Source organism: Miniopterus schreibersii, assembly GCF_964146895.1.
Source record: "Miniopterus schreibersii genome assembly, chromosome: X".
In the NCBI taxonomy this organism is placed as follows: Eukaryota; Metazoa; Chordata; class Mammalia; order Chiroptera; family Miniopteridae; genus Miniopterus; species Miniopterus schreibersii.
Window position 1 is genome coordinate 6,639,645 of NC_138104.1, and position 13,724 is coordinate 6,653,368.

General features: G+C 40.5%; 1 protein-coding gene across 3 annotated transcripts in view; it reads left to right on the forward strand.

Moving 5' to 3' along the window:
• MAP7D3 (MAP7 domain containing 3) overlaps window positions 1-13,410 on the forward strand; it is a 34,152-nt gene extending 20,742 nt beyond the window's left edge. For 2 of the 3 annotated variants that reach the window (XM_081125867.1, XM_081125868.1), the window contains 10 exons: window positions 232-329; window positions 916-1,121; window positions 2,808-2,937; window positions 4,547-4,679; window positions 5,655-5,759; window positions 7,277-7,330; window positions 8,841-8,946; window positions 10,077-10,269; window positions 11,163-11,410; window positions 12,038-13,410. In XM_081125867.1, the coding sequence (XP_080981993.1) occupies window positions 232-329; window positions 916-1,121; window positions 2,808-2,937; window positions 4,547-4,679; window positions 5,655-5,759; window positions 7,277-7,330; window positions 8,841-8,946; window positions 10,077-10,269; window positions 11,163-11,406 (1,269 nt within the window). In that variant the 3' untranslated portion in view covers window positions 11,407-11,410; window positions 12,038-13,410. The remainder of the gene's footprint in view (window positions 1-231; window positions 330-915; window positions 1,122-2,807; window positions 2,938-4,546; window positions 4,680-5,654; window positions 5,760-7,276; window positions 7,331-8,840; window positions 8,947-10,076; window positions 10,270-11,162; window positions 11,411-12,037) is intronic. The other variant, XM_081125869.1, reaches the window with a different exon arrangement.
• Window positions 13,411-13,724: the final 314 nt, after the last annotated feature.

The window sequence follows — 13,724 nt, forward strand, 5'->3', positions numbered from 1 at the left end:
CATGTTTGTTTTAAATTAATTATTTCTCTGGCCTGCTTGAGTTGTGTAATATGAATTATGATTCTGCACAAATGTATCTCTGTAGCTAATTTTCATGCATTTTTAAGGAAAATTAGGAGTTTAAGGAGCTATAATTGTATATTATTCAGAATATTTTTCTCTTAAAAAGATAAGCCAGTTGCACAAAGTTATTGCTAGTAATTTCTTATCCGATTGTATTGATCTGTTCAGAAATCAAACCCTGTAAACAAGCACACATCGACACATATGCCATTGTCTAGATGGCCATCTTCAAGTGGACTGTGTTCACCCTCTCCCTTCAGTGCTAAGTAAGTAGCTATTTGCAACTCTTCTGATGTGTGTTTTACCAGGATAAATTTTACATCAGTGTTTTCATAGTTAAAATAATGTAAGTATACGTGCTAATGTAAATATTTAAAAAAACAAAAACCTTTAATAGACAAAGGCAAGCCCTAGTATAAAATACCATGATCTCATCCTGGCCCATGTGGCTCAATGGGTAAAACATTGGCCTGTGCACCAAAGGGTCTCCGGTTTGATTCCTGGTAAAGGGCATGTACCTGGGTTGCAGGTTTGCTCTGGTTCCCTGGTCGGTCAGGAAATGTGCAAGAGGCAACCAGTCAATGTGTCTCTCTTAACATCGATGTCTGTCTGTCTGTCTCTCTCTCTCTCTCCCTCTCTCTGTCTGTCTGTCTCTCTCTCTCCCTCCCTCCCCCCTTCCTTCCACTCTCTGAAAAACAATGGAAAAAGTATCCTCTGGTGAGGATTAACAACAAAAAAATACCACGGTCTCATAATATATTTTATGAAATAGTACACTAAGAATTAATTGGCACATGTTCATTACAAAACCATATCAGACTTCCCCTATTAACTATTACTTTTTCTCACTAGGCAAATCCAAAAGAATCGCCTGCCATCAATTTCACCGGTCATGTCAAAACAATCAGCACAATCTTCTCTTTGCTGTAAACTGATTCCTGTTCAGCATACCTTATGTGCACAAAATGTATTAGGTACTATCATAAGGAAAAAAGAAGCAACTTCTAAAACCACTGAAAGCTTTGAGGCTGTGAACCAAAAGCATATGACCTATGAAGGTAAGTTCCTTCACTGAGTTTATATTTTGACAACATAGAAAATGTTAAGGTATGGGAATGGTCAACTTTATTTTCCAATTCAGAGAACTTTAGGGAGCGAGCTTTCTTTTAAATAAAGAGAATTTAACCGATCACTGGCACACTGCTTACTTTTCCTTATGAGAGCTTTTTTACCCTTACCCCCTTATTGTTTTGGAAAATCCATTTTTGGAACTGATTTTAAAAGTACTTATTGGATGAGCACATTGATCTAGGTGATCCCTGCAGTCCCTTCCAGTTCTGATAGTGGATGGTTCTATGAATGGCTGAATAAGTTTCCATTAAGAGTTATAGGTCAGTTGCCATACATAGGCCGTAACATGTATCTGGGAAGTATGTAGGTTCCTGAAAGTACCATATTGGTATTTTGCCTGTCATGTGTGTGTTTTTTGTGCATGTGTTGTTGTTTTTTAAATCCTCACCCATGGATATTTTTCCATTGAATTTTAGAGAGAATGGAAGGGAGAGAGGAAGGGTGAGAGGGAAAGAGAAACATAGATGCGAGAGAGACACGTGGATTGGTTGCTCCCAAACGTGCCCCAGCCAGGGCCCGGGATTGAACCTGCAAGCCAGGTATGTGCCCTTGACTGGAATTGAACCTACAACCCTTCAGTGCACAGGCCAATGCTCTAAACACTAAGCACACCAGCCAGGACATTACATGTGTTCTTAATATTCAAGGAAATTGCTTGCTTTTAAACATACTGGCAAATTTTACTTTATGAAGGAATTCCACAGTAAATTCTTTGTAACAGAAACAATCTTTTTATTATAAATTATTCATTATAGATGTCTTACGACCCTCATTTTCATATGTGGTTTATTTAAAATAAAGAAATTAGCCCCAGCTGGTGTGACTTGGTGGTTGTGCTTTGCCCTATGCATGAGGAGGTCATGATTCAGTTCCTGGTCAGGGCACATTCCCATGTTTCAGGCTTGATCCCCAGCAGGGGGCATGTGGGAGGCAGCCAATAGATGTTGATGCATTGATGTTTCTATCTCTCCCTTTTCTTCCTCTCTCTCTAAAATCAGTAAAAACATTTAAATAAAAGAAAGAAATTAGTCAGATGGACTAAAATATTATATGCCTTCATGTGGTCACCTTATGTTACTGATGGTCTTGGTTTCTTTGGTTATCTACAGTTAGCCAGTTTATGATTAACCAAATATTGTAATATGCTATTATCAACGATTAGCTAAATAGTAATTTGGTAAAAATGATGAACAAATTTTAAAATATATGCTGAATCTATTTTTGTTTACTCAAGTATTTAAGATTTGTATACTTCATTTAGATCAAATATAAGCTTGTTTTCCTCTATATTCAGCATACATCTTTTTCCCCATAGGGTCAATTTAGCAAGTTATCTCAAAACAGCTAAACCAAAGTAGGAGTGAGGAGTACGTTATTTTATTTTGGAGCAAGCAGTTGTTAAAAAGAAACAGAATGGTACTTCTGTTTTTGAGAAGGGAATTGGGATTTTGAACAAAATGTGTTATATAGTTACTTATAGATTGCTATTTATAAATTTTAGACCATATACATATTGCTTGTTTTTTATGTTGTTGGTTGTCTTGCACCTCTTTATTGAACAGAGAGGCAGCAAGTTCCCTAAACTAACTGTTTCACATGTTAATTTAAACTAGTGTCTGGTAACAAAAGCACACAAGGGATTTTGAATGCTGAGGAGGCAACAAAAATTTTGGCAGCAAAACGACGCCTTGCTCGTGAGCACAGAGAAAAAGAAGAAAAACTACAAAAAGAAATGGAACAAAGGTCGGTACAATATCATCCTTTCTATGCTATAAATCTTGGCTGGGCTAAAGTTTGAAAGTCAAAACTTAACATCAAGTTAGATGTATTATAAATTCTCGAAGAGTGATTGACTTTTTCTTCAGCATTAATCAGAAATGACTGTTGGAAGTATGTCCAGCAGAGAGACGACACTGGTGGGTAGATGAATGGTATAGGCCTCTTTCACTTTCATGCATCATGTACCCTGATGTGCCATAGAGATGCATAAAGAGACCAAAACTCACGTCGGGGTCCCAGATCTCAGCAATGGAACCTGAGTAATCACACAAGACTGTTTCCATTGGCACTCACTGGTGTCAAAGGTCTTTTGTAACTTTAGAATTTATAAACCTGTAAAGTATACTTTCTTGTGTTTTACTAAGGGTGCTTTCCAGTGACCTTTGGGACACCTGAACTTCATTAGTCATTGGTAGAAGGATTTCCTGTGGGCAGCAGATCTCATGTACAGTTGTGTATATTCTAACTTGATCGAAAGGGTTTCCTGATCTTCTATCTTGAGGCCCATTCAAGTTGGGGCCTTGGAATGTAAACCTCTGTTCACTGCTTGACTTTGTTTTTAAGTATTTTGTTTTTGTTTTTGTTTGTTTGTTTTAGTTTGTTTTGTTTTGTTTTTGTTTTGTTAATCTTCACCCTGAGAATATTTTTTTCATTGATTTTTAGAGAGAGTGGAGGGGAGGGAGTGAGGGGGGGAGGGAGGGAGGGAGGGAGAGAAAGGGAGGGAGGGAGAGGGAGTTATTAATATGAAAGAGACACAATAATCGGTTTCGTCCTGCACGTGTCCCAACCGGGGCCAGGGATCGAACCTGCAACCCACATATGTGCCCTTGACTGGAATTGAACTGGAGATCATGAGCAGGCCGACGCTCTAACCACTGAACCACACTGGCCAGGGCAATATTAAGTGTTTTCTAAATTTCTTTTTTTTTTCTTTTTTTTTTAAATTGATTTCAGAGAGAGGAAGGGAGAGGGAGAGAGAGATAGAAACATCAATGATGAGAGAGTCATTGATTGGCTGCCTCCTGCCTACTGGGGATTGAGCCCTAAACCCACGCATGTTCGCTGACTGGGAATCTGAACAGGCAATCTTTTGGTGCATGGGAGAATGCCCAACCAACTGAGCCACACGGGCCAGGGCTGATTTAACATTTTAAAAGCCCTCAGTACTGGTCTTTGTGGATTGGGCTTTCTTCCTCTGGGCACCAGCAAACCCTCCTCTAAATTACCGCTATCACACTCCCATGTGATATTGGGTGTGAGCATGTATAAGTGGAGAGTCTCACATGTCTAAAACAGATAAGAAAGAGTGATATTCTCCCATTCTCCCTTCCTTCTCTCTCCCGACCCCCGTGTTTTAAGATGCAAAGTAGCCCACCACTTGATAGAAATCTTTTTCTGCTCCCAAGAGCTAGTTTTCCCCATTTAGAAAGGGTGAAATTGTGCAAATCTTCTGCAGTAACAGCACATAAAATGTAGTGAATCTGGTGTACATATAAATTGTACTTAATTCCAAGCCGTGTATGGTAGAGACCAAGACGAATACTAAGAGTTACTTAAATATTTGTGTCATCAGGAAAGAGAAAAATGTGGCAAAGGAAGCATTTGGAGGCCAAGAAGAGTTCTCAGAATTTGACAGTGGACAGCAACAAAAGGAAATGAAGAAAAAAGGATGTCAGGATCAAGAAAACCAGAAAGTGCTGTTACAGGTTTGCTGGGTCTGCACTTTATCAGGGGATGAGAACTAAGTTATAAAATTCAGTCGAAACCCAAAGCAAAAACCTGCTTCTCCAAGAAAGATGAGCAGATGCTGCCTTCTCTGGCTGCAGTTTTGCATTACAGTCTAGCTAATACCCCACATCGCTGTAAGGCATTCTCAGCCGCCCTTGGCAAAATCCAAGAACGTTTACCAAGGGAAACAAAAGCAGAAAGCAGCAAATTCTAGATTAGTAGTCCTTTAGTTTGTCTACATAAACAATACTGCAGCTTGATTTCAGGAAATCCAAACCACTCACACAGATCAAGCTTCTTAGGTGAGTTTTCCCAGTCTGCATTCCGTGGTAACATTCACAACTGCACACTACATCCCCCCAACAGATAAAAATGACGAATAGCTCTAAAAGTTTAAAGTCATCAAATTCACCAATAAGAATGTCTCACCCATGTAAGTTCAAATCACCATGTAAATAATTCCCCAAACAGCTTAGCTGGAATAGCCTAATTTACATTCCACTTCTAGTGTATCTTTCATCAAAATCAGTTAGATGTTACATAAATGATAGTATGCATTTGCATTCCTGGGGAAGGTACCTTTAAGAATCCTCTTGGTACTTTTGAGAGGAATAAGACTTTTGGCTCCTGTTGCTATGTTAATGGATACCTACACACTCACTCACATTCTTTGAAACTATACTGGTCTGATGACCACTTTTAATGATAACCCTGAAGCCCTGGAGGGCACTAACACATGCCTTCTAAATCCTCAGGATAAAAGTTAGCCTAGTTTTGTGCATTTTAGCTAATGCTTTGAAAACTGCTAATCCATATATGTTATGTAGGCCCTCTCAATCAAAAGGCTACCTTCTTTTAGCTAGATAACAATTTACTTTTTAACTCTTCAAACTGGTGTTGTCTGATGTCACTCAGATATATTGAGATGAAACGTTTTTATATAAATTTTCTAGAAAGGGGACGCCAATATCAAAGCTCGGGAGGAGGCCGACAAACGCAGGAAGGAGCAGGAAAAAATTATGTTACAGAATTTACAAGAAAGATTAGAAAGAAAAAAGGTATACTATCTCTCTATCTCTGTCTCTGTTTTATGGGTTTGATTCTTTGTAAAACAATGTTGGGCACAGGATATCAAAACATGTATTTGAAAATCACAAATAAGCCCTAGGTGATTTGGTTCAATGGTTAGAGCGCCAACACATGGACTGAAAGGTCCCGGGTTTGATTCCTGGTCAAGGGCATGTACCTTGGTTGCTGGCTCCGTCTTCTGCCCCGGTTGGGGTGTGTGCAGGAGGCAACCAATCGATGTGTCTCTCTCACACTGATGTTTCTCTCCCTCTCTCTCTCCCACTCTCTCTAAAAAGTGAAAAACAATGGAAAAAATATCCTCATTGAGGTTAAAAAAAAAAGAAAACCACAGATAAGTGACCTACCAGCCCCTGGTTATTTTCCCACTCTACTCTTCCTTATCCAAAGATCTGACCTCTCCTACCTATAAGGGTCTGCTTTTATTGACCATACATATCCCTCATGGAATAGTGGTGACCATTACAGTGATGCCTCACTATAGCAAACCCCTGGGAACAAAGTTCCTTTGAACAGAATTACTCTGGCCTTGGTAGGGGGTGATGGAAATCAAGTTTTCTTCTAAACTGGGCTACAATGTGCAGGTCTCTCTGAGAGGCCAAGGTGCAGGCTTTTAGTATGCTAGGACCTCACTTTGTGTAACTCATGTGCCTCATCTGGGAGCAAGGAAGCGCCCTGGTCTTGGCTGAGCGCTGCAAGGCCTGTCAGATCCATCACCATGAGGAGACCAGAGAGCTGCAGCTCTCCTCACTTCCAGGGAAAGAAGTGTATGCTGGAAAAATCATTCCTAGCCCTCCTACATGTGGACTCTTTCTGGTAACAAAAGCTCTGACAGTGTCACATCATTGAGGTACATTCTTTTCATTAACATTGACCTCCATCATGGTCTGTTCAGACTGAAATTATCTTGTTTTTAATCTTCACCCAAGGATATTTTTTCCATTGCTGTTCAGAGAAAGTGGGAGGGAGTGGGAGAGAGACAGAGAAAGAAACATTAATGTGAGAGAGACACATCAATTGGGTGCTTCCTGTATGCACCCTGACTGGAGCCAGGGATCGAGCCTGCAACCAAGGTATGTGCCCTTGTCCAGAACCGAACCCGGGATCCTTCAGTCCAAGGGCTGACGCTCTAACCACTGAGCCAAACCAGCCATGGCTAAAGTTATGTTTAAAAGTTTTAATTGGTTTGCAATAATATGTGCTTAGTCTAAGTGATGCATTTTGAAGTCTGCGAAATTAGGAGTGAGGAATAATTTGGATTTTCTGTTACCATAAAAAGTACAATTATCACCACCCAGGGCATCTTTTATATGACTGACACCAGGACTCAACTGCTGCCCAAGGTCTTGTGTCTGATCAGAGTGTGGCTTTGGAACAGTCGCTGATATTATCCACTTCTGGAAAATGGAAATAATCAGCTTTCTCAAGACCACTGTTTTGTTGTTTTTGATCTGTTTCCATGTTTGTAATTTTATTTTCCTTTAAATAGAGAATTGAGGAAATTATGAAGAGGACAAGAAAGACAGATTCGGATGCCTCAAAGGTAGTTTCCATGCTCCTACCAGCAGTGTATAAAAATTCCTGTTGCTTCACATTCTTTTTAAGTTTTGCCAAACTGGTGGTTATGAAATAAAGTGTCACATTGCGTTTTCCTGATAGTAAAAAGGTTGAGCATGTTTTTCAGATCTTTAGTTATCTTTCATGTTTTTTTCTTGTGTGAAATGCTTATTTCGGTCTTTGGCCCAGAACTTCTGGGCTGATTTGTATTTTTCTTACTAATTTGTAGTTCTATAAATGTTCTAGATTCTATTTCTTTCTTGGTTATGTGTGTTACAGGTAGTTTCTCCTACTTTATTATGGCTTTGCCTTTTTTAATACCATATTCATTTTTACATTGTTGAATTTATCAGTATTTTTATGACTAATGCATTTGGGTGACTTTTCATATGCTTATTGGCCATTTGGATATTTGGTTTCATGAATTGCCTTTTCTTTTTCCTTGTTTTAATTGATTTTATTAGAGAAGGAAGGAGAGGATGAGAGAGAGAGAGAGGAGAGAGAGAGAGAGAGAGAGAGAGAGAAACATCGATGTGAAAGAGAAACATCGATTGGCTGCCCCGTGTAAGCGCCCCAACCAGGGATCAAACCCACAACCTGGGTATGTGCTGGGACTGGGAATCAAACCTGTGACCTTTTGGTGCACAGGACAATGCTCCAACCAACAGCCAGGCCAGCCAGGCCGTGCAGTGCCTTTTCAGTTCCTTTGCCTGTGTTTCTATTGTGTTGCATGCTTTTTTATTGCTCGGTAGTTTTTACCTGCTTTGGTTGTGAGCTCTTTGGATATATGTATTGCAGGTATCAGCCCCAATGCTGTAGTTTGCCTCACACTCTCACAATGTTGTGATGAACAGAAGTTCATTTGCATGAACTCAAAGTTAGCAGTTTCTTCCTGTATAGTTACTGCTTTTGGTATCTGTCTCATGAGTATTTGCCTACCTCAGTGTCCTGTCTTTTGATGGATCACATGCATTCAACGTCTTTTTTTCTCCAACTTCTATGCTGTTTATTCTCTGCTATAAAACTGTTTACAACTTCCCAGTTGTGGTCATTCATATCTTTATGAAAATTTAGAATAGAAATACGATTTCTGAAAAGTTCTGGGCATCACCATCTAGCACATTGGCCTAAGAAGTTTAACTCCAGTAGCAGCCAAGAATTTTTTTAGCTATTCACCAGTCGGCCTTACCTTGGCTTAGTTCGGACTCAGAGTGGGCAGAGACCACATGCTAACCCTAAGCTCATGTCCCTTGGCTCCCACTCAGGGAAGTCTTTCATTCTTGAGTGTCTTTACCTAAATTAAAGACACAAGTAGGGCTATCTGTCCTGTTTCCTGTTATGTTCTTGGGGCCAAAGAGTTGAGATTTTTTTAATCTTGTAATTGAAATGATGAAAATTAGCCACCAATCCAGCCTTGAAATCTATCTTCTTTGAAGTAATTAAGTCAGGATGATTGGATATTTAGATGTAACCATGATTTTCTTTTTTCATCATAGGAGGCACAGACATCCAGCAGTGACACTTATGAGGAGCATGAGGCAGACGATGAGGATGAGTCAGAAAGTGACGACGCAGGTTCTTTTGATGTCGCACATCCGTCAGGTTCACTTGCCTTTTGAGTTTTGTTAGTCACTGTTTAAGAGCTAGACTGCCTGGCTCATCCAGGGACTCCTTCGCTTCTGAGCTGTGTGACTATGGGCAAGCTGTGTAATCTCTGCGTGTGCTCAGTTTTCCTGTCTAAAAAAGGGGAAGCTATTGTTCTCCTAGGTTGGGCACGATATTTCAATGAGATAGTCCATGTAATGCAAAGAGAAGAGTACCTGACACATAAACTCTCAATAAACATTAGCTGCTGAAAGACTGTAGATGGCAGCTCTTTCTCAGCTGACTGTGAGGCTTACTAGCATTTCATAGCTCATGACTGAGGCATCCATGACTGACTACAGGCAGAATACTACTTTCCACCTCATTGAGAAAAATTAAAGTCATGTCATGATTATGAGTGCTCTCTGAAATGTATTATTGATTCCCTTATGAGTATTGAAATGATGAAAATTAGCACTTTATGGCAGCAGTAATTGGCATATGAAAAAACACCTTTTGTTCACCCTATATCCCACAAGTCTGGTCCTCTGCTAGGTATAAGGATACAGAGATGAAGAGACAGGGTCCTCCACCTTGAGGAATTATAGCCAGTGGGGAGGCAAACATACAGACATACAAACAGTGATACTGCCACAAGCTGGTCGCATTAAAAGAAGTTTGGCCAAAATGCAATGAGAACATAGCAGTAGGAGCAAGGTAGGTGTAGGGTCTGCCTTAGGGCACTGGAAAGGGTAGGAGGTAACTGGAGGTGAGACTGAAGTAAGAGGCAGAAGCGGAGGCAGAATTGGCTGGGTGAATAATTAGGAGGAGAAATAGGAAGCACGGTGTAGTCCTGTCCTGTGGTCTGGCATTATTTCCTGTCAAAAGAGAGAGTGCAAGTTCCTTAAAGGTGGCCCCTTTGTGCTTCGAGGGTAAGGTGGGCAGGTGTGCTGGACAGCAGCCTGGACTGTGTCTGAGGAAAGTAGAGCAGCTTGGGGGCTGCTGGGCCTACCTCTCCAGAGTACTGCCCATGACTACTACTGCCATCAGACAGGTGGTCCCTCCCCCAGCCCATCAAAGTCACAGCCTTCGTTATTCTTGTCTTCATTGTTGAAACTCCAGTTTTAATCTCAGCCCTTTTTCCCTAGCCTTTATAAATGGCATGAATTCATCCAGAAAACTCAAGACAAGTTTTAGAAATGTGAAGAGCACCCCCAGGCTGTTGTTTTTAGATGTCAATTCTGACAAAGTCTATGCGAAGCCAAAAGCATCTTTAAAAAGTGACATGAAAAACTTCAGACAGAAAGTGAAAGACCCTTTGGCTCAGGCCAAGGGTATCAGGTGAGTCACTTGGAGAGCTTTGCAGAGTAAACGTGGTGGTATTGACATTCTTAGAATGATACATGAGATTATTGGCTGAGCTCTTAGTTTGTACCAAACACTATGTCAAGCACTTGTCTTACAGAAACAAACTAACCCACACAGCAGTCTCAGTAGGATTAGCATCCCCATCTTTACAGATAAGGAAACTGCAGCATGGAGAGTTTATGGGTCTTATTTGTCCAACATCCCACTGTTCCAGGGCAGAGCCCAAATTCACACCCAGATACATCTGACTCCAAACTGCTTTTGTTCACACTGATTAATGTTGTCTCATAAAATCAGGGAAGGGGTCATTGATTGACTGCTGTATACCAGGCATTTTACATAACCTATTTTAATTCTCATTGCACCTCTGAGTTTGATAGTATTGACCTCATTTTACACATGAGGAAACAGTGTCCAAGATTAGGTCAAAAAAGTAGGAACAGATTCTAAGAAAGGAAGGCTCCTTGGGCAGTTACTTGAAAGATATTAACCTACAAGGCCCATGGAAATGCTCTGCTAAGAGACACAGTAATAGTGTGGAAAGAGCACTGGAGCTAGAAAACCCATGTGAGTACTCACTCTACTTTACTGGCCATGTCTGGGGTCAGCTTGAAGTAGGGACAGGGTTCCTGCAGCCTTCACACTCAACTGCATACCCATGGAACCTAGGAGTTTGTAGGACACAGTTTGAAAACCAGTATGTTCTGTGATCTCCAGGGCCCCTTCCAGCCTTCCCATTTTATCATTCTGAAAGTTCATTTATTTCCAATTCATTTCTTAAAATTGCATTAAATTGTACAGCTTCTTTGAGGACAAAGCTCTGGCTTGGGAATAATCAGGATTATAACCAGAACATCTCTTTACAGGATGTCCATCAAAAGAATGACCAACCAAGTAACAAAAACAGAAACCAGCAACACAGTGGTACCACCCCAAAATTTACATTCAGTGTCACAGGAATGTATGTGTGACCAGACACTAGATACCACTAGCGAGATCGATCCACTCACGTCCAGTATTCTTCCCGATTGCCAAAAACAGCATCCGAAAGGTTCCACAACATTCCACCAAAGTCCCCAGACAGAAGTAGAAAAATCTGATTCTGCTTGACCAGGTGAGGCTTGATCCCATCTTCACTTCGTTTGCCAGGCAGTTGACCTTGAACAATCCTGCTTCCTGCTGTTTCAGAACCATCTTGGCACCATGTAACTTAGGAGGTGAGGGAGAAGACAGTGGTGGGTCTAAAAGCTACACTGGTGTCAAAGAGTCTTCCATGAAGTTAGTTTTTAGAGAGTAAATTAAATGACATGATTCTAATTTTAATGTCCTGCATTTCCTGCCGGATAATACAAAGTAGGTTCTTGTCACAGCCCAGACCCCTCAGCTTCCTCTGAGCTCCTGATGCATCGACTGCTGTACAGCATACACATTATCATTTAGGGCAGAGAGTTTATGAGGTCTGTGGAATTTGGCTCTCAGCCTGTGTCTCCAAAACCAAAAGACCTTTGTTTTTCTTTCCTTGAGAAGCTCTCTTTGAAATTCAGAGGCAGCATAGGCTTGTTTGGGGTTAGGGATGCGGAGAACATTTATAAGAGCACCGGTATGTCAGCAACTCCAGGGGGGCTACTGAGGGTCCCTGACCCACCTCGAAGAAGGGAAGGAAGGCCAGACAGGGCCCAGTTGCTGTGAGACCAGCATCTTCTCTACTAATCTTTTTTTTTTTCTTTTTCTCTCTGGTCAGATATGTGAACCTTGTGCAGCCTAGAAGAGAATTTATCCTGCACTCTGGATTTCAGCTTCCAGACCCATCTCCCCAAATTTCTCTGCCTTAGACTTAAACCAGGCAAAGAAAATAAATATCCAAAAAACGAAAACACCAAAAAGTCATTTTAACAGATCTCAGAAAATGCTCACTCAAGTCATCTTTACACTTGCCCACAAGGAAGGGTTCTGAGTAGAGTTGTGCTGTTTTCCTGTAAAAATCTCCATTGTCTCTCATTGTTGTATTTTCCTGCCAACAAGTGTTTGAGTGTGCATTGAAGGAGTGTTTATAAAATAGTAATTCTTGAACTTCTAACAGAATCTCTACTGAAAGAATAATTTTCTCTCAGTACATATTTGAGATCTTAATGTTTATTCTGTTTAACATTACATCAATTTAGATCTTGTAGTGAACTTAATAGGTTATATGAGGGACTCAAGATTGCTCGCAAGAGCTGTTGGATTGTTTCTAATATACCAACGCCAAAGGTTGCAGCATAGAGTAAAGCATATGTTACCATTATGTTTATTTTTAACTCTGCCAGCCGAGTACACAGGCACTGTTACCCCCAAATACTGGGAATCCTAGAAAGTGTGAACTTGAAATAGTTAGCATCTTTTGTGCTCTTGTCAGTATTTCCTTTTGGAGTACATACTGGGGTTTATCTACAAAAACGTATTATTTTTATTGTGTACATAAGGCAGTATTTTGCTGTTCTCTGGTGGGGTATGTTTAATTCCTCTAAATGTTTACTGTGTATAATCTTTTTCTGTTTGTGCCCTCCAGTCCTTCCCTTCAGTATACACCCAGGCTTGGGATATGGAACCAAAATTTGCTTGCCTTTTTCTAGCCACTGGCTGCGAGTACAGGAGCAGTTGTTATTCCTCAGTCCTTGTGATAGATGGGCACACAGACATACCCATGTGCAGACATGCGCGCACATACAGGGTATATGTTTGCTGAATTGCATTGAATCCTGGTTAAACCATTGACTAAAACTTGAATGCAAATTAGTTGTCCTAATGCTAGTGAGTTTTCTGGTGAGTCACAAATAGTTTGAAGCACACCCACGTTCCATTCCAGTCACCAGCCTTGAATTAGTAAAAGGAAGTAATTATCCTTTCTCGTCCCTTAGCTCTGTGCTATTTAGAGTACTATAACTTTGTTACAGGTTAGAGCTTGGTGCCTTAGATTTTACAACTATTTTTAATGCTAGTTCTTTCATATAGAAGGCAGACAATCATCCTAAAACATTTTTGATATTTTTCTGCACAAATGTCACCTGTTGAAACACTCTGTTATACCTCCATATAAATGTGTGCTCTGTGAAATAAACTTTGCAGATAAAGCCAAATTTTCTTTCCATTATAATAACACAATATACTGGCGGTTGTATTGAGGTGACACCAATTGTTAACTGAGCCATGAACACAGGCGACCAGCAAGTTCAATCAGCAATGGAATCTTACGATGCTCTTCCTCAGCTAGTCGGTGATTCGGCCGAGTTCCACTTGTGGGACAGTAAGATGTGAATTTCAAAACTCTGGTCCTCCTGCACCTGTTTCAGTGCTTGTTACTCTTCCCCATGATGGTTCTGACTTACACTTGAGGCCAGTGATTCAAGTACCTTTCTTTTTACTGTGGTGAAATTCACATAAGTCACCAT